The following is a 27,284-nucleotide window of genomic DNA, read 5'->3' as shown; positions in this document are numbered from 1 at the left end:
TATTTTGATTGGAGTTACCCTAGAACTTAGAAATGTGATATGGTTTTTTTACCCAGATCTGCTTCTGTATTATGGATATCAGTGTCTGTTTCAGTTTTGGTGACTATTCTAGAATTCAGGAGCAGATCTTGGCAAAACTGCCATAGTGATATTGTGATTGAAAACTCAGCATCTGGGGGTATCTGGGGTATCTCTGAGCACAATTTTTACCATTTGCCATGCTTTTTGACTTTGGCATGGAAATGATAAGTGTATTTTGGTGACTACATTAAGTAGAATTTAAGCTCAAAAGTAGCAGGCTGTAGCTCAATTGGATAATTAAGACAGGCATGTACCAAATAAAATGTGCAGAAGAGGAAAACATTCATTAATCTTTCTGTGTCTTTCGTTTTTGCGTTTTTTTTCTTTTTTTGCTTCAGTGTGCCAGTGCTCATTGCCAATGAGTCTCCACCACATGCACTACATGTTACAAGACGAAAGGCACCAGTGGAGCATGATGAAGGGGGTGGCTGCTCTCCTGGCGTACTAGCGGTGGGTAAACCACTTTAAAGTAGAACTAAACTTATATAATCTTTGTTATTATTACAACTATTTTTTGGCTGAAATACACACTTAATGTGCTGACTCATCAACTACAGTCATTTTTTACAAAGTATTTTTCCTTAGTCATACATAGGTCTTCAAAGTTGCACACGAATAAATTAATTTCTTGTTGCCATGTTTGGGTTCACCAAATATTAGAAATGTTTGGTTTAGAATTGTGAATACAGATTTTTCATTCTTTGACAAGCTGGGTTGGGCTGAGACATGCCCTATTTTACTGTTTCAGTTAATTAAATTTCATTTTTCAAAAGGATATGGCTACAAATCAGTGCGAATGTCCTCCTAAAAAGAGGAAGAGGAAAGCTGCTGGTGATGTCATCGAAAAGTCTGTAACGCTCATAACAGAGGAGGATGTCAATAGAAAGCCTGGATCAAGCGAAGTATGGATGCCAAGAACAATAACTTTGGCAAAGATAAAGAAAGATAAAACAAAACGCGGGCAAGTGTTATTTACAGTAAGCTCAACACAAGAAGAAATGGAACAGAAGCTCAGGGATAGTTTCCCAATTCTTGCTGGCACTGAAAGGTAATATTTTGTTGTCATGAGAGTTAAAAGTCCTTAATATTAGAAGCTTGCATTGTCCACTAAGTTTTTCAGGGACAATGATAGGTGTACTGGACTGGAAGGTTAATTATCAAATGAATAAGTAATTCTTAATAATTCCCCACTCAGTATGATCTGCACAGTCTGCAGTCTGTAGTCGGCAGTCTGCATTTTAGCATGACCATGCCCTATTACCTATAGCAATTAACAGTTGCTCACTGATAAATTAGGAGATAATCCATGGTTAATAGGCTGCAAATATAGGGGTAATTGTGAAGAAGAGCTCCCCAAAAAACCTGTCGGCCGACAGTCGGCCGACAGACGACCAACTGTCGGCCGACTGTCGGCCGACAGTTGGTCGTCTGTCGGCCGACAGTTGGTCGTCTGTCGGCCGACAGTTGGTCGTCTGTCGGCCGACAGGTTTTGCCTGAAATATAGGCTACCTGTCGGCCGCCAGTCGGCCGACAGTCGGCCGACTGTTGGTAATGTGTCGGTAACCTGTCGGTACCTTGTCGGTAGCTTGTCCGTGAAACGATCACACAATGTTAGGGATTCTAAGTTTGCCGTTACAAAAGCATATGGGTTTAAATTATTAATTTTTTAATTTGCGTTTGTCGCAGAGTGGCAAAACGAGGTATCGTGGTCGTTTTAGATCAAGAGTTTTTGGTCTGGTTTACCAGAAACGTTGAGTGATCCGATATTTCACTCGTAGAATCGTGCCTCGCTTGATACAACATCCAACATGTTTAATACGTTGACAATTGACTTTCAAGATTTGGTGGCTCCTAAAGGAGCCGTTTTGTGCGTGGTGAAATATACAAGATATTTCACTCGTAAAATCGTGCCGCGAACTTCATTGGCAACAGCTGCCCCTCTCTCCTCATGTTGCTCATGACCGGGATGTAGCGCCGAAGTCTTTTGCGACAGGCAACCTCCAGATCTCGCACGGATTGAACTTCTTGGTCGCGGAGGACGAGGTCCAGTTCCCTCGAGGCGACCTTTTTCAATTCTGCTATCGCCACGAAGTTATGTCACGTTAACTGTTCGTTTTTTACACAATTTTTCTTTTTTCTTAACCTGTCGGTAGACTGTCGGCCGCCTGTCGGTCAACAGTCGGCCGACAGTCGGCCGACTGTCGGCCGACAGGTTTTTTGGGGAGCTCTTCTTCACAATTACCAATATAGGGTACTTGTAATTAATTTAATTTTAATTTAATTTAATTTAATTTAGTCCATTTTCACTGCATTAATTTTGCAGTGGGGAAGGACTAGAAAGGAACATAGGAACCATTCGTGCTAGTCCACCCTCCCACCCATCCCACCCCAGGGGAGGACATCCATCACACAGTAATCTCGTGTGTGGGAAATTAACGTCTCCTACCCCAACCCTGCAGGAGACAGGACCTCCATTTATTCGTCCCTATCCGAGAAGACTAGAATATCTAACCATTTCTTGATGTTATAGAAAGGCAGCAAATTCTTCTCAATTATTTTAAGACCCTGAGCGTTGGTCCGGCCGGGGCTCGAACCCTCGACCTTCCGCACAACAGTCCAGCGCTCTATCCTATTGAGCTAACCGGGAGGCGGTTACAATAATTGTAATCATAAAACTACTACAAGGTCCCCAAGGGCTGGCAATCTCTATCTTCAACATTCAAGTACAGAACAAGTGATTTATTTCACTACCTGAAAATAAATTTAAGAGAGTACACATTACATTAAGTCATGCAGCTAAACATTTTGATGCCTCATCCTTGATTCACCTATTACAACTTATGTTGACCTCTCTACTTATAATTAACTTTGTTTTGCAGATTTTATTTTGCCAGGGCAACTGGGCAAGCGAAACTTGACTTTGGCAAGGAGTGTGGTATCTGGAGTGGAAGATATACAAACAGTATGATAAAGGGAGATAGTGTGTTGTATGTCTATTATAAGGTTCGTCTTACTCAGACAGTACATCATTTTGCAAAGTCTTAAGTAGTTCTTTGTGTTACTTTGCTCTGTATTTAATGCCTTATGTTGGTTAATGTTGTGTCACTTTACCAGGTGGAGATTTCCTGGAATACCCATTTTCACATTTGGGACATATGATGTCCCTAAAGGTTATTTGCAAAGCACTGTGGTGTGATTTGACATACTTTGCTTTTTGAGAATAAGATACATACAGCACATTCAAAGTTTTGTTCCAATAACCCTCATCATATCACCTGTTGGTCATAATTGGTAGTGGCCTGTCAGTTATTTGTTGGCCCACAGTTGGTGGAGGGGAGCTGTTCTTTTCAAAATAGTTACCACATTTTCCATGTTCTTTCAAACTTTTATAAAAATCTGTACATACAGTTCAGAGCCACCTAAATTAGCATGTCATGCGTAGATATAAGTATGGTAAATAAGACTAATTGTAACCTAGGCCAGGTTAAAACCAAGTCAATGCAGCAGTCTCACTTGTGAGATGTGGGGTCTCAAGGGAGGTTTGTGGGGAACTTTCTGTGCCTTTACTTGGTTTCTAGGTTTGCTTGCTTTGTTTCCCTCCCTTTCGATTCTTTCCACTAATTGGTAAGCATTGATTCCAGACTCTTTTTTAGTGTTTGTTTTGACAGGTACCTAAGTTAGTTTGGCTTTGTTGCCATGGTGACTTCCCTGCTGCCCTCCACTGTTGTTACTTAATTTTACAGAATTATCGTTCGACTTAAATAAACTGTACCTCTTAAAATCCATTTTGAGCTTCCTTATGAAATATGTGGAATGTACTGCTGGAAATAAGGATTATGTAAATGACATTTTGACTTGTTTTTAAGGAAGAGAAAGGTGAAGACTCAGGCCTTTACTCCTCAGACTCAGAATTTCCTCAGACAAAGGTATTTTGAAGACCGCAGTTCAAAATATATGAACTTCATATATTTATTCTATCTCATTTATCACTTTCACGGGTTTATTATGAATCAACTTAACGGCCTGCTCCCAGTTGGCTTATTAGCTCAAATGGTAGAGCGCTGCACTAGTATCGCAGAGGTCAGTGGTTCGAGTCCCATACAGGCCTGATTTTTTTCAGGTCTGATTTTCGCTATTGCACAAATAGCGCTATCTACTGCAAGGATCGTGCATCATGCATATAGATACTAACTTAACATGGAGACTGCCTGGAGTTGAAAAATATACTCTTTAATTTGGCAGCTTTGACTTGGGTTTGGCTAAGTCTCCCATTTACCTATCTATAGGAATTGGGGTCATTCCATTGTGAAATAAGAAAAAAAACTCCTGAGCTTTTGCTGCTTAGAGCTAGAGCATTTCTGTTTTTTAAATAAATAAAATTGCTTGTTTTGAGTTGATAATGATATTCTGTTAAAAAACAAACCTTATAAATTTGGACCATTTTTTTCTGCGACCATCACTCAATCAAATTTTCTTTTATTGACAAATTATAATGCATACAAGGTTTTTGAGATAAATTTATTTCCTTGCAAATCACATGAGAGTAAACTAAAACAATCATGCTCTAGGTAGGAGACTTTTTCATCATTGATAACAGTAGCTTATATTACTACAGCAACAGTAATATATATAACAAGTTTTTAATATAAGCTGACTACTTTGTTAGACTCAGGGATTCGTTAAAAAAGATTAAGGATAGAAGGAGAAATGCTCTACAATCTAATTATATATTTTTTTCAATTTTTTTCCAGGAAGACCAAATACAAGACACCAGCCAGTTCTCCACAGACTCAGGACAGTCAGGAGCAGGTATTACACTTTCACCAGTGTGATCTAACAAAATTGGTTCAAATGACATTGCCATTACCACCGCAACCAACACTTCCAACAAGTTGATTATAATGTTACTAGTGTTTTATTGTCTAGCAACTCACCCATTTATGCCCCTTGTTTCATAAGTGTCTCACCCATGGCATTAAACAAACACTCTGAAGTGTTGCTTTCAGCAGTTCTTGGGTTCACAGAGTAGAGATGGGAATATTGTGCAATAAGTCACATTTTTCCCTTGCAACCTTTAATTTATTGAGGGGACATTGGGGTTTTTGGTGTTGTGGTGTTGACCCCTTTTTGAATGAGGTATTGAGGTGAAGAACAACTCGCATTGAAGTGTTGCAGTGATCTCAGACCTTACAGTGTGCATTGTTTATAATTTCAAATTCATGGTGTTCAGTGAAATAAACCATTTCTGGTGTTGCAGTTTGTTCTTTACTACATTTTGATAACCTGTGGTTAATCGTCAAACAAAATAAGCATTACATACCAGATAATGTTTAATAAACAGTTTGTTCTATTTTGTTTGTGGTTTTGCAGTACTTTGAACCTCCCCCCCTCATGTTCTCCTCTTTATTAGTTTCTCTATAATGAGTGAATGTAAGTAGTTCTCTAACATATAATTTGAAACTTCAGTCCTGTTTAAACATTAGCAATGTGTGAGAAATTGGTTGAGAGGTATCAGTTGGCATGGGATTTTTATCTGGCAAGCCCTTATGGTTTTTTAGGATGTCCTGCACCCTTATTTATTAAGTTTTCTCATGTATTTAATTATTGCATAGTAAATAGTGGGTCAAAAAAAAAAGAAGAAGAAGCGCAAGAGTTGCCCGAGGCAAAAGCCTCGGGCAACTCTAGCTTCTTGAGTGCTCTCCAAACTTCCCACATGCTCCATAACTCGATAGGGCACAGCTGAAAGCATGAACCAATTGATTTAGAACATAGCCGGTGGAATTGTGCATCAAATCTGACGCGAAAAACGGACAACAATATCAGTTGAAGCGAATCGTGACGGCGCTGATGCCGAGTCTCCTTTTCCTTTGTTTTTCTCTTTTTCTGCCTCATTTAAGAACTCTAACCCAAGGGAAAAGGTCGAAACATTGTCTTCGTTTTCGGACTAGTAGGCCGAGTTTCTGTTTGTAACCATTATTGTCGCGAAATATATTATTTTTCCCCGCGCTAACAATGGCCGCTTGCGCGAAAAGAAAAATTTCTGGTGAAGTTGGATTTGCTGACGCTATTAGCGTGCACTATTGGGATTTTGGGCACGCTCACGTATAATGAATTTGATTGCAAGACTCTGCTAGCTATGTTCTAATGAAACTTATGACGGGTATAAAGAGGGGAACACTGCTGATAACAGAACTAGTTATGGATACTCTATTTGAGTTGTCAGAAACACATGAATGTACAAAAGGCTCATATTTTGGTAGCCTATAAAAAGATCATTTTGATCAGGAAGTAAATGGGTAAAAGTCAATGTAATGCATCATGCTCAAGAAAATTCAGTTATTGGAGAAAAAAATTAAATATTTTGAAATAAACTTAAATATATGATATTTTTGTCTGTAGATGATTTACAAGAGCAGACAAGGACTACCACTCTTATATCTCAATTTGAGAGTGTTAAAATCTCTGAGAAAGATGAAGTGAACAAGACATCTCATAAACAGGCTTTGATGGAGACATTTACAGCAAAAGGGAGTCAAAGTTATCCACAGTTAGCTGTTTCTGAAGTCAACCAGCAATATACATGTGCAACTGGTATACCTCCAAGCTTTTAGGCAAGGCATACCACAGACTTATCGCTGTTGGATCACCTACCTGCTACTGAGGCTGTGTTATCTGATGGAGTTCCAAACCTCCCTCAGAACAATGTACAGAATGTCAGGTAGGTAAGAGAAGCTTCGGAGGAGTGTGATTAAAAGTATGTCGTCTCTCATTGTAATGATCTGTTATTGTTTTGCAAACCTACTTGTAATTTCAGCTTGAATAGTTTTGTAAATAAGTTAAACAATATATGCTAGTTGATGTTTTTCATTCTTTTTATGACTTTCCAGTGGTAGAATGAAAATGGCAAGTAATAATTAAAATATTTGGGAAAAATATGTGGTGTAAAGTACACAATTTTTATTTTTCAACAGCATAAGTCTAAATAACCTAAGTTGCCATTGAATTTGTATAAAATTATTTACCTAACAACTAAATTAGAGCTTAAAGCAACTTTGTTTCTAGAAGGCATGAGAGAATAAGTCGCAGAAAATTGACTTAATTTTCATATTTTGATTGGAGTTACCCTAGAACTTAGAAATGTGATATGGTTTTTTTACCCAGATCTGCTTCTGTATTATGGATATCAGTGTCTGTTTCAGTTTTGGTGACTATTCTAGAATTCAGGAGCAGATCTTGGCAAAACTGCCATAGTGATATTGTGATTGAAAACTCAGCATCTGGGGGTATCTGGGGGTATCTGGGGCATCTCTGAGCACAATATGGAGGTTTGGAATTTTTTTACCATTTGCCATGCTTTTTGACTTTGGCATGGAAATGATAAGTGTATTTTGGTGACTACATTAAGTAGAATTTAAGCATAAAAGTAGCAGGCTGTAGCTCAATTGGATAATTAAGACAGGCATGTACCAAATAAAATGTGCAGAAGAGGAAAACATTCATTAATCTTTCTGTGTCTTTTGTTTTTGTTTTTGTTTTTGGTTTTTTTTTTTGTTTTTTTAGCTTCAGTGAGTCAATGGTACAAGATCGTAGAGGCAATGATTCAGAAGGACATGAAGTCCATGTTGTAAGACCAAATGTTCCAGTGGAGCATGATGAAGGGGGTGGCTGCTCTCATGGCATAGTAGCGGTGAGTAAACCACTTTAAAGTAGAACTAAACTTATATAATCTTTGTTATTATTACAACTATTTTTTGGCTGAAATACACACTTAATGTGCTGACTCATCAACTACACTCATTTTTTACAAAGTATTTTTCTTTAGTCATACATAGGTCTTCAAAGTTGCACACGAATAAATTAATTTCTTGTTGCCATGTTCCCACCGATAATGTAGCTCCATTTTCTGCCTTTAAAAACACACACAACCCACAATTCCTCTATTCGCTCTGACGAAGGGCTAACGCTCGAAACGTCAGCTTTTGTAATTGTTACGGTGGCCAATTTATCATTTCAACTTTGTTGATATATCCAAACTATTTTGAAAATGGGCTTTCCAGAGACATTTTCAATCTGCAGACTAGGCAGAATATATTATCCTTGATTCCAGGGTAACAACTAGTTTTTATTGTTGTGGGAGAATGTAACTGCCTTTTTTGTGAAAATCTATTCCATAATGATTGTGATTAAGGTAGTGGTGATGATGATGATGATGATGATTTTCATTTAGAATTATTTGAAAGAAAGCCAACAGAGTGTGCTACATTTTTAAACCAAAATGAATGCATATTTTACTGAATGCTTCAAAATTTTATTTTACAGGGACATTCTTCAGATACCTATGACTCAGGCATAGATTCATCTAATGATGGTATGTTACTTCAACTTTTTGCACATTGTCTTTGATTGACACTCACTGCAGTTTGACTTTTCAGGAAACACAATTTCCTAAAACCTCTTTATATGCAGCCTAAAACCTGATCCTCAAACATGATTCTATGCTTGATAAAAATATGATGAGAAAAGAGAAACATGACTAAATTAAATATGAGGAAACTACATGCATTTAGTCACCTGTTCTGCTTGGTTGCTGTAATGCACTTAACATTATGGATTTCCAGACCTGTGATTGCATTTTGGTGATTGAAAACCTTCACAATTGGACCCTTGTGAAGTGCATCATGAAAATATGATATAATTGTAATTTTTACTGGTCAACCAAATAATTTGTCTTAGGTTTTCTCACAATACTAATCTGTTATTATTAGTATTTTATTATTGATATTACTATTTTTTATGATTTTTCTTTTTTTTACTAAATTTTGTAATCTTATGTGTGATATGTAAAAAATAAAAACATGAATAAAAATAAAATGATAAATTTGACAGTTAAAATAATGTATTATTTTGTGTCTATTACTTACTTATCATGAATTAACTTCAGGGGGTCCACTCCTTGTCAACAACAGAGAAGATTATGATGTACAGGTACATGTGGTAATGGCATATTACAACATTTAAAGCATTATTTTATTAATTTGTCTGGTTTACTTGAGTTAACATAGGTTTAAGACTGTGACCGACTCATGTGGCTTGTGGTTACATTTATGAAATTGAATGAACTCAGTATAACTTTAATGCCTTTTCACAAGCAAAAACTCAAGAAAGGCATACAGTTATATTCTAAAAGGATTACACTTTTTAGAAGGCTTAGTATTATGGTTTTAAATTTTCTTTCCGTGTTTGTCTTTTAGCTCTTTTACCCTATAAAGCGGGACATGGTAGAGGCGCCATCTCTTGAAGAGATGTTGTTCAGTAAATATCTTTGTCACTCATCTTTGACAGTCACTCCTAGTAAGTTAATTAAGACAGACCAGTTATTGATAAAGAATACAATTAATGATTGGTTTAACAACAGCAACAAGGTCCAAACCAAAGAACAAACCTAATCTACTTATGACATCTTGTTTGGGAATTGAACATATTATAACTTTGAGAGGCAAGCCCTCTCACTGTTGACCTATTCCACCCAGAACTTGTAAAGTATATGGCTTGTTAGATCACAACAAAATCTGTTTTTTTGGGCAGAGTTAGGAGGTGTAGTTACATGGGCAATGTATTTCAGGTTTTTTTAAAAGACAGAATTGAAGGCTTTGCAAGACTTTTCCCAGCTGAATCAGTGTCAAACAAAAACTGGAGGAAAATACATTGTAGATCGAAGGAAAGCTCAATCATTCATATCATTGATTATGATCTGCTTTAGATCGTCCAAATTCTGGTAAACAAGATCGAAGGTGATCGTTCAAAATTCCACACTTAAATATGGAACAAGCCTATAAAAAGATTTTAACTACTTTGTAGCATTTTTACAAACTGAAACACAATTTATACTAGCAACAATTTTTTTTTCATAGAAGTTTCAAAAGAGCTTCAACAGAGCTTTATAGATAAATCCTGAAAATTTGAAATCTGTGTTGGCAATCACACACAAACACCATGGAGAACACATCACAACTTCATTCAGAAGTTATTTATATTGTCCAAGATTTCAAACTTGGTGAATGAAAATTTTTTGCCAGCCACAATCTTGGACTAATCTGGAGGTCGAGCTGGAGAGCTTGCTCTTTTCAAAGTTGGCATGTTATTTTGAAAATTAGGGATCTTTGTTTTTGGGTCTTTGTTTTTAGGCTCTTTTTAAATAAAACTGATGTTTTATTGCATGCTTTAATGCATTCAAAATGAATTAAACTTGAGCTGACGAGAAACCAAAAAAGATCATGTTCAACATAGAATATAAAGGGTCTTGGTTTTTCGGTCTTCATTTACAGGTCTTTTTTTTTTGGGGTCTTAATAGCTCTTGGCGTACCGGTCTTTATTTTCACTACAACCATATTTCTAGTGCCCGTTTACATCGTCTCCTTCAATAGATGGGGATTTACTGCTGCTTTTTGGTCTTTGTCAACTATTGACATGCAAATTACACATTTCTTCTTACAACCATTATTTGGTTTCATGGTACTAATCTGTTTTATTCCAATTTCTGTAGCTTTCCCTGTTGCAGAGAGTGGGGGGAACAACCAAACCAGCTCTCAAGAATGGAGTAAGTTACTAATTTCACTAATCTCTTTGTTTTTTTGGAAGTAGTCAAGATTTAAGTCTGTTGAAACTCTCACAACAGAAACCAAGCAAGTGTCCTGAATCTAATGTGGCTAATTGACTGTCATGTGTTTAGATATGACAGTAATCATAACAGAAACTGAAAATCCATTGTTGTAGAAGTGGCTTTTATTAAATCCCATGTTTCAAAACTCCTTTACAAGCTTTGAACTGTACAATTTCCTAGAGCATACAGTAGACCATTGGGATGTCCTTTGCTTAAATATTATTTAACACTCAATTTAAAGCATAACCACCATAAACTATATATATATATATAATATGTGGTAGTCGGAAAAAAACAACTACATATGCATCCCTACAGACCTGTTTTGTGGTTGCCTACTCATCAGGGGATTTTAATGGCAGAATAATGCGATACCATCGCTTATATATTACACTAATTGCTAATTAACATGGTTTATGCAGTGTGAAAAGTGTCAAGTCAGCTGTTGCGTAAGAGTGCTTTGTTTCTGGATCGGTGCGAAGAGACGAGTTCGTTACGCTTGTTGAGTGTTGATAGGTCTGGGTGGCAGATGATTAGGAATTTCCCCTTAAGGCATAGGTTGCATCGTTTGCTTGAGCTGTTGTAGGGCAGGTGGAAAGATAGGATGCGCCAGGTGAAGGAATAATTGATGTTGTTGTCCAGATGTGTTTGCTGAGTTCGGTGGAGTTGCGGTGTTTTGCGTGTCGGAACGCAGGCAGCCCAAGCTCACTACTAGAAAAGCGGACGTGACTCTTACCGTGTTGCGTAACGTTTTGTATGGGATGTTATCGGTTTGCCTTAAAAGAGAGAAAAAAATGTCTTGTTTTGAGATAAAATGGCCTTACCTTATTGCCTTGTTGTTTTCTTTGTTGATTCCGAGCGTCTCAGGCCATTTTGAAGCGTTTTCGGCGAGTTAGCGCTATGTTGGTGTTCAACTAACATAGCGCTAACTCGCCGAAAACGCTTCAAAATGGCCTGAGACGCTCGGAATCAACAAAGAAAACAACAAGGCAATAAGGTAAGCCCATTTTATTTTAAAACAAGACATTTTTTTCTCTCTTTTAAGGCAAACCGATAACATCCCATACAAACCTTTATAAATATAAAACGTTACGCAACACGGTAAGAGTCACGTCCGCTTTTCTAGTAGTCAGCTTGGGCTACCTGTGGTCGGAATGATGAGGTGTGGTTGTTGTAACGCGACTTAAAGTTGCTTGCAGTGAGCCCGATGTATGTGTCTGTCGTGCTGTTGTCTTTACGCGTAATAGTAGCTTGGTATATGACGGATTGTTGGAGGCAGTTTCCGTCTAGAGGGCATGAGTTTTTCTGTCGGCAGTTTCATTTCTTGTTGTTGTTTGCGGTAGAGGTGTCGGTTGTTGTGGTGGCGTTAGTCTTTACGTGGGAGGTGAGGATTCTTTTGTTGTGGTTGTCGATGATTTGTTTTGTATTGTCCATGCAGCTGTAACTAATTTTGATTGTGTTTCTGTTGAAAATTGTGCGGAGCTTATGATCTTTGGGGAAGTGTTTGTCAATCAGTGCGAGGAATTTATGTCCGATGTTAGTGCTGGTGTTCTGGGTAAAAGGCGGGTTGTACCAGAGGATGTTGTTGCGTTGGTGGTTCTTACGACTTTGTGTGTGCGTTGGTTCGTAGTGCAGTGTGTAGCTGTAACCATTGGTGTTTAATGCTTTCTGGTAGGCAGGAGCGGCTTGGTCGAAGGAGGTTTTGTCGGATGAGAGGGATGATAAGTGTCTGTTGATGCCGGCGGGGATGTTTTTCGTGGTGGACGGTGGATGGTTGCTTTCGCGGTGGACGTATTGTAGTGTGGTATTGGGTTTGGTATATGGCTGGTAGGTGTTTTGGCTGAGGTTAAACGTGACGTCCAGGAAGTTGATTACTTGTTTGTTGGCTTATATGGTGATGTGGAGTCCGTTAGCGTTAAAAATGCGGCATATCTCTTTTTTGATATTTTCAGTGTCCCTGGGTGTGGCGTCGGTTGTGGCAAGTCCGTCATCTCGGTATAGACCAATGTTTATGTTGAGATTCTGTAGCTGGGACAGGAGGAAGTTTCCGACAAGTTCACAGCTTTCGGCGCCATCGAAGCTGCCCATGGTTACGTCAAATGTGGTGTTGCCTTTTTTTTTTGCCAGGGTTGCTGTTTGTGGATTAAAATCGAGCTTTTGGCATGAATAATAATGTTCCTTTTGTCGGTGGTGATGTTGTCAAAATCAGATGCGAAGTTGAGTGCTTTGTTTAGGAGGTCTAGGCTGATGGATGGGTAGAATTCTTCTATGTCGAAGCAGATGAAGTTAGAGTTGTATTTGTTGTCCATAGATCGAAACCAGTTGATAACGGCTGAGGTGTTTTTCCATAGGTTGAAGTTGCTTTTTCTCGCGATGTTGGTGTTGATGCGGTTGAGGATCTCTTTGCTCACTTTGCCTATTTCGGATTTCGTCGGGTTGATCAGGCAACATGTTGGTGTGTTTGTTTTATTAGTATTCTAAGGAAATACTTGTCATAAAACATGTTCTTAAATTCATGTCAATTAATTTTTTTTAGATTTTATTCCAAATGGAATAGCTCATTCAATATTGGAAAATGAGGAAGAAAACAGCAATGCTGTACCAGAAAGCTGTAAGCTTTTGTTTTCAATTGATGTTCCAACAATCTAGTACTACATACGCCATTCAGTGCCTGTCTCTAACCAGTTTCACTCTAATATTTGCAGGTGATTCAAGACTGGAAAGTGCTGAGGCTATCAACAGTGAAGAACATGTAAACTGTATGCTCATCTTTAGTTTTCATCATCAAATGATGCTTGTAGGAGCTCTTAAAGTCAAACGGTTAGAAACAACTACCAGTTGTTTCCAAAGGAAATAATTTGGATATATCAACAAAGTTGAAATGGTAAATTGGCCACCGTAACGATTACAAATTAAAGCTGACGTTTCGAGCGTTAGCCCTTCGTCGAAGCGAATAGAGGAATTGTGGGCTGTGTGTGCTTTTAAAGGCAGAAAATGGGGCCACGTTATTGGTGGAAACATGGCAATGAGAAAAACATGAATAAATTAGTGGAATGAAAAGCGTCCGTTGATCCCTGTGGGATTTAGATTTACCTAATCATTCAAAGTAGCATATGGCAATCTGCGGTCTTTCCTTGCACTTAGGTAGCACGGAAAGCCGTAAAAATCTTGAACAAAAGCTCATCTTTCAAACCGGCAGTCTAAATCCCACAGGGATCAACGAACGCTTTTCAATCCACTAATTTATTCATGTTTTTCTCGTTGCCATGTTCCCACCAATAACGTAGCTCCATTTTCTGCCTTTAAAAGCACACACAACCCACAATTCCTCTATTCGCTCCGACGAAGGGCTAACGCTCGAAACGTCAGCTTTTGTAATCGTTACGGTTGCCAATTTACCATTTCAACTTTGTTGATATATCCAAATTATTTCGTTACTCCACCGACGCAGCCCCAAAGAGTTTCTTTCGAGAGAGAGAGAAAAGGCAAGGAAGGAATATAAAAGGGATCTTTTCAGTAATGAATGCTACTTAAGCATTGGTGAAAGTAAGGCCTGAGAAAAATTCAGGCCTGTACAGGATTTGAACCTATGACTTCTGCAATACCAGTGCAGTATGGGCTCTACTAACTGAGCCAACGAGCCAGCGGGGAGCTTGTCATATGTTGGTTCGTAATAAACCAAAATCGTTTTAGATCATTTTTATTGAGGAAAGGCAAGGTTTGGTAAATTTTGCATACCCGATCAGTGGCAATCCTGTGAATGAAATTCACGCAATTTTTGTTGGCAGTGATATTATGATAATAATATGTATAATTGTTTCATTACAGTGGTGCAGAAGATGATCCCTTCATCAAGCGCTTTGGAAGTTAGTTTTAGTCTTTTTTTTTCTCAACCTTTTCTTTACGATATTGAAAGTACCCTACAGACCCTTTGGTTTGCATTTTAATAATTTTGTAATATCATCTGAGGAAGCTCTAATGATATTGCCACCACACAGTTGAACTAGACTTTCTGATAACCTTCCGTGTTACATCCATGCAGGGTGGAACAGAATTCCTTATTGCATTGGGGGGTGTGCTGCTAGAAGACATCAATTATGCTTATTTTGGAGAACATCGTGTAGAGTTGAAGAAATTAAACACTCTAAACCTCACTGGGATAATTCCTGGCAAGTATTTGCAAAATTCAAGTTTTAGGAATGAGATAAAAAATGTAACAGCCTCAGTCTGTAGTTTAAGTTGGATGTTTAAAGTTGTGTTCAAAAGACCATGTCACATTCACTTTAACATGTGGGATCTCTATATTAAGTAAATTATGAAAATTGGTATAGATTGAATATTACAAGTATGTTATTGGAAAAAAGAGGACAAAATTTTATAAGGTAAGGTTCAAACCAAGTCAGTACAGCAATTTCGTCAATGAAATGTGGCGAGCTGGAAGGAGATTTTCAGCTTTATTGCTGTGTGCTTTTGATTGGTTTCTTACCTGCTTTACTTGTTCTGTTCCCCTGGTATTGTGTCAATTCCACACACCAGTATTTTGGTATCATGTTAACTGGTGCCTTGAGGTGGGCTATTGCTTAATTTCCATGGTGACCTCCTTGCTATTGAGGAGATTACTAACTGCCTCTCTAGACCGTCTGTAGCGTCTACCCTACTATAGTTGAAAAAGAGCTGAATCCATACTTTTACTAGTCATATACAGCTGTATGAATGAAATTTTATTTAAATTGTGCCAGTGATTGTTATTTGCAATTTGATCCTCACAATTTGGTTGCAATTAGATATAAAAGGAAATTTTAAAGGTTTTCCTTTGGAGGCCATTCCCCCACGCAAGTGATGCAAGCCATGTCAAGTCTTAAAAAAAAAAAACCAACCACCAAAAATATTAATGAATAAATAAGTGCTTAAAGACTTGTCATAGACTTATAAAGACTTATGCATAGGACTAGTCTTATTCTTGACATGCAGATTTACAACTCCTTTGATTTCTGTATTGTGTTCACTTCAGCTGCTCACCAGCCTGGAATTGTGAAAGTACGCGTGTACTCACAATCCGAAACGTTTCTGGGAGAAACAGAAGTCCGTTATATAGACCTGATGAACAGGGTTGTCTCTGAGGCTGTACAGCATGGTATTGAAGGGGTTACCAAGCTGTATGGTTTAATGGGAAAACACAGCATTGATTGGTGGAAACAGAGTGCATCTGTCAAGCAGAATCCAGGTGGGTATCTCACATGTTTTTTAAAGTTTACTTCTCGCAAATGATAATCATTTAGTGTCAAGAAAATTTTTACATGCTCCAGTTTATAACAATTAAGGCACATTTACAAGTTTTAAGGAGTAAGTTTTATGTTCATATATGCCAGTGATCGTGGTAATATCATTAGAAGGAGGACTCTGAAGATTTTCTGCCCATTGTTAAGTTTAAGGTCCTTACTAATCAACAGCATCAGAACAATTTATACTCTGATAATTCATGGCACATACCAAGGTGCCAACTAGTATCTGATTACTGTATTTACTAGAATAAGCACCAAATTATCCCCTGCCACACCCCTCTCGCAACACACAAACAAACGAGACAGAAAATGTTTGGGCATCTTTAATAAAAAAAAAAAAAACAAAACGAGAGGCCTCCGGGGCCCGAGGAGAAAGAAAGAGAAAGAAAGAATAAGTTCGGAGGCGCATGACAACTTGTCTTCAGGAACTTCGAGAGTCATATTAACAATGTCGTAAATGACTACCCTTGTTTCGCCATGTTACGTCACGTTCACCCTCTTGTACCCTAGTTAACCCATGTTCTATCATGTTTACCCCAACTACCCTCGTTTAGCCATATTCTACCACCTTCATCCTCATCTATCGTAGTTAACCCATGTTCTCCCACGTTTACCCCCATCTACCTTAGTTAACCCATGTTCTGCCACATTTATCCTAGTTTACCCATGTTCTACCACGTTCACCCTCATCTACCCTAGGTAACCCCTGTTCTACCACGTTCACCCTCATCTACGCTAGTTAACCCATGTTCTACCACGTTTACCCTCATCTACCCTAGTTAACCCATGTTCTTCCACGTTTACCCCCATTTTCCCTTGTTTAGCCATGTTCTACCACGTTCACCCTCATCTACCCTAGTTAAGCTATGTTCTCCCAAGTTTACCCCACGTTTAACCCCATTAAGGCAAACCGATAACATCCCATACAAACCTTTATAAATATAAAACGTTACGCAACACGGTAAGAGTCACATCCACTTTTCTAGTAGTGGGCTTGGGCTGCATGTAGTCGGAATGATGAGGTGTGGTTGTTGTAGCGCGACTTAAAGTTGCTTGCAGTGAGCCCGATGTATGTGTCTGTCGTGCTGTTGTCTTTACGCGTAATAGTAGCTTTGTATATGACGGATTGTTGGAGGCAGTTTCCGTCTAGAGGGCATGAGTTTTTCTGTCGGCAGTTTCATTTCTTGTTGTTGTTTGCGGTAGAGGTGTCGGTTGTTGTGGTGGCGTTAGTCTTTACGTGGGAGGTGAGGATTCTTTTGTTGTGGTTGTCGATGATTTGTTTTGTATTGTCCATGCAGCTGTAACTAATTTTGATTGTGTTTCTGTTGAAAATTGTGCGGAGCTTATGATCTTTGGGGAAGTGTTTTTCAATCAGTGCGAGGAATTTATGTCCGATGTTAGTGCTGGTGTTCTGGGTAAAAGGCGGGTTGTACCAGAGGATGTTGTTGCGTTGGTGGTTCTTACGACTTTGTGTGTGCGTTGGTTCGTAGTGCAGTGTGTAGCTGTAACCACTGGTGTTTAATGCTTTCTGGTAGGCAGGAGCGGCTTGGTCGAAGGAGGTTTTGTCGGATGAGAGGGATGATAAGTGTCTGTTGATGCCGGCGGGGATGTTTTTCGTGGTGGACGGTGGATGGTTGCTTTCGCGGTGGACGTATTGTAGTGTGGTATTGGGTTTGGTATATGGCTGGTAGGTGTTTTGGCTGAGGTTAAATGTGACGTCCAGGAAGTTGATTACTTGTTTGTTGGCTTATATGGTGATGTGGAGTCCGTTAGCGTTAAAAATGCGGCATATCTCTTTTTTGATATTTTCAGTGTCCCTGGGTGTGGCGTCGGTTGTGGCAAGTCCGTCATCTCGGTATAGACCAATGTTTATGTTGAGATTCTGTAGCTGGGACAGGAGGAAGTTTCCGACAAGTTCACAGCTTTCGGCGCCATCGAAGCTGCCCATGGTTACGTCAAATGTGGTGTTGCCTTTTTTTTTTGTCAGGGTTGCTGTTTGTGGATTAAAATCGAGCTTTTGGCATGAATAATAATGTTCCTTTCGTCGGTGGTGATGTTGTCAAAATCAGATGCGAAGTTGAGTGCTTTGTTTAGGAGGTCTAGGCTGATGGATGGGTAGAATTCTTCTATGTCGAAGCAGATGAAGTTAGAGTTGTATTTGTTGTCTATAGATCGAAACCAGTTGATAACGGCTGAGGTGTTTTTCCATAGGTTGAAGTTGCTTTTTCTTGCGATGTTGGTGTTGATGCGGTTGAGGATCTCTTTGCTCACTTTGCCTATTTCGGATTTCGTCGGGTTGATCAGGCAACATGTTGGTTTGTTTGTCTTATTAGTATTCTAAGGAAATACTTGTCATAAAACATGTTCTTAAATTCATGTCAATTTTTTTTAGATTTTATTCCAAATGGAATAGCTCATTCAATACTGGAAAATGAGGAAGAAAACAGCAATGCTGTACCAGAAAGCTGTAAGCTTTTGTTTTCAATTGATGTTCCAACAATCTAGTACTACATACGCCATTCAGTGCCTGTCTCTAACCAGTTTCACTCTAATATTTGCAGGTGATTCAAGACTGGAAAGTGCTGAGGCTATCAACAGTGAAGAACATGTAAACTGTATGCTCATCTTTAGTTTTCATCATCAAATGATGCTTGTAGGAGCTCTTAAAGTCAAACGGTTAGAAACAACTACCAGTTGTTTCCAAAAGAAATAATTTGGATATATCAACAAAGTTGAAATGGTAAATTGGCCACCGTAACGATTACAAATTAAAGCTGACGTTGTGGGTTGTGTGTGCTTTTAAAGGCAGAAAATGGGGCCACGTTATTGGTGGAAACATGGCAATGAGAAAAACATGAATAAATTAGTGGAATGAAAAGCGTCCGTTGATCCCTGTGGGATTTAGATTTACCTAATCATTCAAGTAACATATGGCATTCTGCGGTCTTTCCTTGCACTTAGGTAGCACGGAAAGCCGTAAAAATCTTGAACAAAAGCTCATCTTTCAAACCGGCAGTCTAAATCCCACAGGGATCAACGAACGCTTTTCAATCCACTAATTTATTCATGTTTTTCTCGTTGCCATGTTCCCACCAATAACGTAGCTCCATTTTCTGCCTTTAAAAGCACACACAACCCACAATTCCTCTATTCGCTCCGACGAAGGGCTAACGCTCGAAACGTCAGCTTTTGTAATCGTTACGGTTGCCAATTTACCATTTCAACTTTGTTGATATATCCAAATTATTTCGTTACTCCACCGACGCAGCCCCAAAGAGTTTCTTTCGAGAGAGAGAGAAAAGGCAAGGAAGGAATATAAAAGGGATCTTTTCAGTAATGAATGCTACTTAAGCATTGGTGAAAGTAAGGCCTGAGAAAAATTCAGGCCTGTACAGGATTTGAACCTATGACTTCTGCAATACCAGTGCAGTATGGGCTCTACTAACTGAGCCAACGAGCCAGCGGGGAGCTTGTCATTATGTTGGTTCGTAATAAACCGAAATCGTTTTATATCATTTTTATTGAGGAAAGGCAAGATTTGGCAACTTTTGCATACCCGATCAGTGGCAACCCTGTGAATGAAATTCATGCAATTTTGGTGGCAGTGATATTATGATAATAATATGTATAATTGTTTCATTACAGTGGTGCAGAAGATGATCCCTTCATCAAGCGCTTTGGAAGTTAGTTTTAGTCTTTTTTTTTCTCAACCTTTTCTTTACGATATTGAAAGTACCCTACAGACCCTTTGGTTTGCATTTTAATAATTTTGTAATATCATCTGAGGAAGCTCTAATGATATTGCCACCACACAGTTGAACTAGACTTTCTGATAACCTTCCGTGTTACATCCATGCAGGGTGGAACAGAATTCCTTATTGCATTGGGGGGTGTGCTGCTAGAGGACATCAATTATGCTTATTTTGGAGAACATCGTGTAGAGTTGAAGAAATTAAACACTCTAAACCTCACTGGGATAATTCCTGGCAAGTATTTGCAAAATTCAAGTTTTAGGAATGAGATAAAAAATGTAACAGCCTCAGTCTGTAGTTTAAGTTGGATGTTTAAAGTTGTGTTCAAAAGACCATGTCACATTCACTTTAACATGTGGGATCTTTATATTAAGTAAATTATGAAAATTGGTATAGATTGAATATTACAAGTATGTTATTGGAAAAAAGAGGACAAAATTTTATAAGGTAAGGTTCAAACCAAGTCAGTACAGCAATTTCGTCAATGAAATGTGGCGAGCTGGAAGGAGATTTTCAGCTTTATTGCTGTGTGCTTTTGATTGGTTTCTTACCTGCTTTACTTGTTCTGTTCCCCTGGTATTGTGTCAATTCCACACACCAGTATTTTGGTATCATGTTAACTGGTGCCTTGAGGTGGGCTATTGCTTAATTTCCATGGTGACCTCCTTGCTATTGAGGAGATTACTAACTGCCTCTCTAGACCGTCTGTAGCATCTACCCTACTATAGTTGAAAAAGAGCTGAATCCATACTTTTACTAGTCATATACAGCTGTATGAATGAAATTTTATTTAAATTGTGCCAGTGATTGCAATTTGATCCTCACAATTTGGTTGCAATTAGATATAAAAGGAAATTTTAAAGGTTTTCCTTTGGAGGCCATTCCCCCACGCAAGTGATGCAAGCCATGTCAAGTCTTAAAAAAAAAACCAACCACCAAAAATATTAATGAATAAATAAATGCTTAAAGGCTTGTCATAGACTTATAAAGACTTATGCATAGGACTAGTCTTATTCTTGACATGCAGATTTACAACTCCTTTGATTTCTGTATTGTGTTCACTTCAGCTGCTCACCAGCCTGGAATTGTGAAAGTACGCGTGTACTCACAATCCGAAACGTTTCTGGGAGAAACAGAAGTCCGTTATATAGACCTGATGAACAGGGTTGTCTCTGAGGCTGTACAGCATGGTATTGAAGGGGTTACCAAGCTGTATGGTTTAATGGGAAAACACAGCATTGATTGGTGGAAACAGAGTGCATCTGTCAAGCAGAATCCAGGTGGGTATCTCACATGTTTTTTAAAGTTTACTTCTCGCAAATGATAATCATTTAGTGTTAAGAAAATTTTTACATGCTCCAGTTTATAACAATTAAGGCACATTTACAAGTTTTAAGGAGTAAGTTTTATGTTCATATATGCCAGTGATCGTGGTAATATCATTAGAAGGAGGACTCTGAAGATTTTCTGCCCATTGTTAAGTTTAAGGTCCTTACTAATCAACAGCATCAGAACAATTTATACTCTGATAATTCATGGCACATACCAAGGTGCCAACTAGTATCTGATTACTGTATTTACTAGAATAAGCACCAAATTATCCCCTGCCACACCCCTCTCGCAACACACAAACAAACGAGACAGAAAATGTTTGGGCATCTTTAATAAAAAAAACCAAAACAAAACAAAACGAGAGGCCTCCGGGGCCCGAGGAGAAAGAAAGAGAAAGAAAGAATAAGTTCGGAGGCGCATGACAACTTGTCTTCAGGAACTTCGAGAGTCATATTAACAATGTCGTAAATGACTACCCTTGTTTTGCCATGTTCCATCACGTTCACCCTCTTGTACCCTAGTTAACCCATGTTCTACCATGTTTACCCCAACTACCCTCGTTTAGCCATATTCTACCACCTTCATCCTCATCTATCGTAGTTAACCCATGTTCTCCCACGTTTACCCCCATCTACCTTAGTTAACCCATGTTCTGCCACATTTATCCTAGTTTACCCATGTTCTACCACGTTCACCCTCATCTACCCTAGGTAACCCCTGTTCTACCACGTTCACCCTCATCTACGCTAGTTAACCCATGTTCTACCACGTTTACCCTCATCTACCCTAGTTAACCCATGTTCTTCCACGTTTACCCCCATTTTCCCTTGTTTAGCCATGTTCTACCACGTTCACCCTCATCTACCCTAGGTAACCCCTGTTCTACCACGTTCACCCTCATCTACCCTAGTTAACCTATGTTCTACCACGTTCACCCCGATGTACCATAGGTAACCCATGTTTTACCACATTTACCCCCATTTACCCTTGTTTAGCCATGTTCTACCAGGTTCACCCTCAGCTACCCTAGTTAACCCATGTCCAAAAAATACATACACTCGTTTAAAAAACGTTGCAATTTGAAAATATATAGTTATACCTTTTCTGTTTTCATCTAAAGGGTGATAGACGATGCAGGTATTTTTCAAATCAAAGGATCCATACCCTGAAGAACTGAAAGAGAAATGCCCTTGTCGGCAACTGTTGTTCCTTTTCTACCAGTTTATATCGGTTGTCACCTTTTTTTCTTGAGAAGACTATTGCTGGTTTAAGAGAATATTGTTACCTTGAAGGCCTTTTTGATGTTTTTAAAATCTTTTCATTAAACTGCTTTGACCAAACTATTAAAGACTACACACCACAACAAGTACATAAGTACATTACGCTTCTGTGATATTTATGGTTTGCCAAATCATTGCTTTATTTTCTTGTTTTGCAGCTTTTTCATCACTGACTACAAGTACCGCATCTAGTACGTGCATCTCAATTGAATTTAATGACCTAAGTACAAGTACTTTACCATAAAAACAACTAAACCAGACTTGTTATCAGTGAAAGTACGTTAAAAAAATTTCAAAAAAATTTAAGTTTTTTATTGTCTTCTGGGCAGTGTTTTATTTGGTTTAAATAACTATCCAAAAGGAAGCTTTTGACTAAACGAACAGATGAAATATAACCCTGGGATTAAAAATTCGCTAGAGGAAGAAAGATAACTCATTGACGCTCCTTTTTCTAAATTGATTCCTTAACAGGTACAGATAAAGGCGAGACAAGCTCAACTAGCGATTTTCAGGGCAAGTTATACAACTGAAAATAAAATGCGGGTTTGAAAAGTAAAATGAAGAAAGAAAGAATACTTATAGAAGCTTCTTTTTCTAGTTGAGTCCCCAACAGGAACAGATACAGGCGAGACAAGTTCCTCGAGTGATATTCAAGGCAAGTTACAATTTTCAGCGTCAAGTGTATTCCCTGCCTTCAGTTAAGTTACTTGTATGATATCTGTTTAATCACAGGATGAAGTTTTGAATCTATTTTATGCAAGCTTTTTCCAATATTCTTATTCAGTGCGGGGTGCCCTAGAATCATACGTTCCTTGGGTTATGAATAGCTCACTTAAAAACCCCATGGTAAAGGTTATAAAGCATGCACACCTGCATCGTCTAAATATGACAACATTTTATAAGTTCTTCCTCACGTTGAAACTTCAGAAAAAACCTAGCGAAAAATCTAGCTATTGAGTAATGAGAGATTGAAGTAATGCGATAAACCTCACAATGATGTAGTTTTTTCATGCCACTTATTAGCTATGTCAGCTTTTCCTTCAGGTGATGTATCAATAGATGCTGAGCAAAGTACTCTTAGGAATTTTGATGAACTTGATCTCCTTCTCCCCTTATTATTTGATGGATTGTTCAATTGAAATTAGCCATATTAAACATAAATATAGAAGCAACAATAATAATGTTCACACGGTCACAAAGCAAGGTGTTCTCCATTAAACTGGCGAAGATCTATCGTTGGCTCCACGATCTCTATATGATGTATACTTTTGATTGTTACACATCTGTTAATCTTTTTCAGACGTGATAATTGTGCGTGATACTGAAAAGAAAGAAAAGGTATTCTTTTTTGTTATGGTACACCCATAAAATACGTGTCCTGTTCCGGGAGATCTAATCTCTTTTTTATACGTTTTTATATCCTGCAAGAAACGTCAGTGCATCTTTGTTATTATAAAATTACTGTAAATCGAAAAACGAATTCCATGGAAAAAAGGGGAAGAAACCATTTCTTTTACAACTTTGCTGTGAGGTGAGATCAAAGCAATTTAATCATCGCTGTTCTCAAAGTCCATATCTGCACAAACGATGTGACCAAATGATGTTTTTGTCCACTGTTTATAGAAAGTGGGGAACCCGATGTCTTCAAAAGTTTCAGGTAAAAATCCATAGTATTTAACTATGGAGGATGGAAACTTCATGGTTTAATTCATTGCTGAAGAATAGTTTGTCGTTAGAATGTGGAGGTTGAAAAGCAGAAAGTATACGAAAAGATAAAAATAACTAGATTCATTTTTCATTGAGTATATAATCTAGTCACGCATAGAGGGTGTGCAAACTTGGAACGTTTGCTGGAAGTTTCACTCGTACATGTCAACTACCGGTCGGTTTTGCATTTTCATCATTGCCTAATGATTCTGTTGTATGAGAAGCAGGAAGTAGATTTTTTGTTACATGATATAGTTCTTCTTTTCTTCAGCAACTGATAGAAGGCAAGTATCAAAGATGAAAGAGCGCAAAGGTATGCAAAAAACGTGTAAAAAAAGATTTTAGAACTTCGGTATAATCTTTCAAAACCTACGTTGTGAAATGTCATATGTGCCGTTTCCTTTTTTTTTCCTTCTGACACAAACCTGTCTTCAGGAAGGGGAAAGAACAAGTTAAGAGATGCGCTTACTCCGACTGAGGACCTTCCCGCGAAAAGAGTTCGCAAAAAGATTGCTATCAGGTACAAAAACTTTACCTGAAGCAAGAACAAAGCATGACATGTTCAATATAAGATGTAAAGGTCCTACAGTATGGAAGTCTATGAGTGAAGAGTCTTTCAAAATTCAAGGAATCAGTGCAATACGATCTCGTTTTGAATTATTATCAGAGATATGTATTTATATCATCTTAGATTGCAATTCTGTCTTTTCCTAAATTATCTTCTTAGTTATTTGTTTGTTAAATTCTGTAGACCTTTATAGGCCTTAATATAAATTATTTTGTATAATATGTATTTGATGCTATAATGTTGTTGCTGATCAGTAATTCATTTTCATTCAATGTTGTTGTCTACTGAGTACCTGGCTCCGCTAGTCCCTATGGTTATTCCAGATAGCCAATACTCTTTTTTTTTTCAATATTGTTTTTTAACTTGACAAATACAAGAGTAGAAGTAATGATTGTCGTTGTTGTTGTTATTGTTGTTGATAGGGAATGAAGATACTGAACGTTAATGCAGGTGGAGATGGCCAAGATCTTTCTTAATTCGATATTGCGTTTAATTAAAACCTATCGTGTAAACGAGAATGGCAACATCGTTACTACCCGCTGAGGGGAATTAAAGTTCACCACTAAATGTTATCCGATTCGTACTGGTTTAAATTGATAATGAGAAGCAATAGTGTTAATCCGTGGAGAGACACTATCGGTCCGTAGCCCGCGGAAAATCAGTGAAAAAAATTTGAATGCTTTGACGGCCGCGAAGTTAGGCAGATCGGTAAAACAATTATTTTTCAATTCTGACAGGTATAACGTATTATTTAGCCAATGTAAAGTTGCGAATTAATGAAATTTGTGATAGGCTGTACGCATGAATACATATTTGAGTGATCCGCATTTAGTGGGTTTTGGCTGTTTTTCAACTACCGCGAGGAAGAAAATTTGGTGGTGAACAATAAAGACAATAGAGGGTTTATCGGTCTGATAGTTGCCCCTTGGAATTTTGATGTTTTTTAAAATAGCATATTTGCCCTCGGATAGTGACTTTTGAACGTATTTGTATGACCTGAATAGAAAGAGATTGTTATTGAAGGGTGAAAATGGTACATTTCGCATTTACTTAGATACGATTTAAGAAATAAAACCAAGGCAAAAGTCCTCGGTAAAATAATGATTTGACGTGGTTAAATGTATTTTTGTGACATGAAAGGCGTCACGTTTTCTCCGCAGGGTGAAAATAGTTGATTTCAAAAAATAGTAAATCTTCTTATCTTATTGCTTTGCAAAATGTATAAAAATCCTTCTCATTGATTGAAGATTAATCCAAATCCTCGTGAAAGTCACCTTTCACTTATTGGAAAATATATCTGCATTATAGTTTTAATCTCGTTACATCTCGCCTGGTTTCGTTTCGTTTCGTTTTGCAAAATATTGTACTAACAATTAAAAACATTTTACCAGAACATACAGTACCGCCTGAGAAATGATCGATCTGGTTTAAAGTTCTGATTGGTGGCGAAATGTCCTCTGTAAAAAAGAAAAAAAGATCTGGCCGGCTTATAATAGTGACCCGTAGTTAAATAGTTTTGTTGTGTTAGGTCATACTTTTAGGTGATTAGATTTTTCCTAACGGATATCACTCCAAGACTTCTTCCATTGACTTCAGTTAGAAACAGTAACTTTAATAATAAAAACTTGCATTACTTTACTTTGTAACTTTACTTAGTCGTCGTGATACCAGGGGCGTTTCTCTCTTGGGTAAGTAAATTGCATAAATGCTCGAAGTGGGAGTTTTGTTATCGTTAAGAACCCCGTCACCATTCCCGAGGTTTCTTATCTAAACTTTTGCGAAATTAATGCACTTTAGGTAGGCATCTTTTCCTCGGAAAAAAAATTAATCAATGCTTTTGTAAGTGCGTAATCAATCGAATATCTAGTCCCTTATAATGTCCATCAAAACCTGAAACGTATTACAATCAAGGCAAATTTTTACTTCAAGAACTTTTTACAAGATAAAACGATAAACGAGCGATGTTACGCTGGAGAGAAAGAAGCAACGGAGATGTACAGGGTGAAAAAGATAGCATTAAGTCTATAGGAACAGTATGAATAAAGTACAGCTTTAGAAGGGTTGCTCGTGGCTTTTATCTCCTTCCATTCAGAGGAAAATGAAAGAATATGTAAAGGGATTTTCAATCTACTTTGGAAGCGCTACTTAACGCTTCTTTTCCCAATTTTCAAAAGTTTAAGTGGTGCGAGGGGGTCATTCTTAAGGTTGTAAATGAACCGAACGTAGCAGATAGAGGCATCGTAGCGGAAAAATCAATCGAGCACAGCACTTATTATGTAAGCCCGAATTGAGACGAGCGTACACTGAATTGTTTTTTGGTTTGTGCGTCAACTTGGCAGCTATCTGTGCAGCTTATCCAGATGAAAGATTAAAGGGCTTTTGTCATGATGCTTTTGAACTAATTACAAAAGTGTATAATAAGGAAATTTATTACAAGACTCGGGCAGTCAGAGGGCCAATAACTAAAATCAAACAATCAAAATGCTCTATTGCCGGTAAATATTCACTCAGTATTGGAAGGGCATTTTCCCGAATAGTACCTAATGATACCGCACTTGTGTCCCTTCGAACTTCAGTCATATAATAAATCTCGTATTAACCAAGCTTGCTCGGGAACGTACT

The 27,284-nt window shown here is 38.0% G+C and overlaps 1 protein-coding gene and 1 long non-coding RNA gene across 6 annotated transcripts; both read left to right on the top strand.

Moving 5' to 3' along the window:
* Positions 1-1,510: 1,510 nt before the first annotated feature.
* On the top strand, positions 1,511-6,712 carry LOC148724920 (uncharacterized). 2 transcript variants are annotated; one of them, XR_015991032.1, is made up of 5 exons: positions 1,511-2,172; positions 2,961-3,084; positions 3,948-4,007; positions 4,833-4,890; positions 6,481-6,712. It is a non-coding gene; the product is annotated as an uncharacterized LOC148724920 (long non-coding RNA). The 2 variants fall into 2 exon arrangements; XR_015991031.1 differs by having other exon boundaries at positions 1,511-3,084.
* LOC148724919 (uncharacterized) lies at positions 6,659-26,300 on the top strand. Of its 4 annotated transcripts, none has more exons than XM_088731210.1 (24): positions 6,659-6,799; positions 7,642-7,768; positions 8,401-8,449; positions 9,023-9,066; positions 9,333-9,432; positions 10,625-10,678; positions 13,278-13,352; positions 13,447-13,500; positions 14,570-14,607; positions 14,784-14,910; positions 15,753-15,965; positions 18,416-18,490; positions 18,585-18,638; positions 19,669-19,706; positions 19,883-20,009; positions 20,843-21,055; positions 22,546-22,578; positions 22,859-22,900; positions 22,986-23,042; positions 23,688-23,725; positions 24,011-24,044; positions 24,366-24,378; positions 24,530-24,614; positions 25,085-26,300. In XM_088731210.1, exons 2-23 carry the CDS (start codon positions 7,655-7,657, stop codon positions 24,570-24,572), a joined length of 1,635 nt encoding a protein of 544 aa, XP_088587336.1. In that variant the 5' UTR covers positions 6,659-6,799; positions 7,642-7,654; the 3' UTR covers positions 24,573-24,614; positions 25,085-26,300. The 4 variants fall into 4 exon arrangements, with proteins under 4 accessions (XP_088587336.1, XP_088587334.1, XP_088587337.1 ...); XM_088731208.1 differs by having other exon boundaries at positions 24,366-24,407; XM_088731211.1 differs by lacking the exon at positions 24,530-24,614.
* The last annotated feature ends 984 nt before the right edge of the window (positions 26,301-27,284 follow it).

This window comes from Stylophora pistillata, chromosome 8 (assembly GCF_964205215.1).
Source record: "Stylophora pistillata chromosome 8, jaStyPist1.2, whole genome shotgun sequence".
Taxonomy (NCBI): Eukaryota; Metazoa; Cnidaria; class Anthozoa; order Scleractinia; family Pocilloporidae; genus Stylophora; species Stylophora pistillata.
This window is presented reverse-complemented; position numbering and strand designations above follow the sequence as displayed.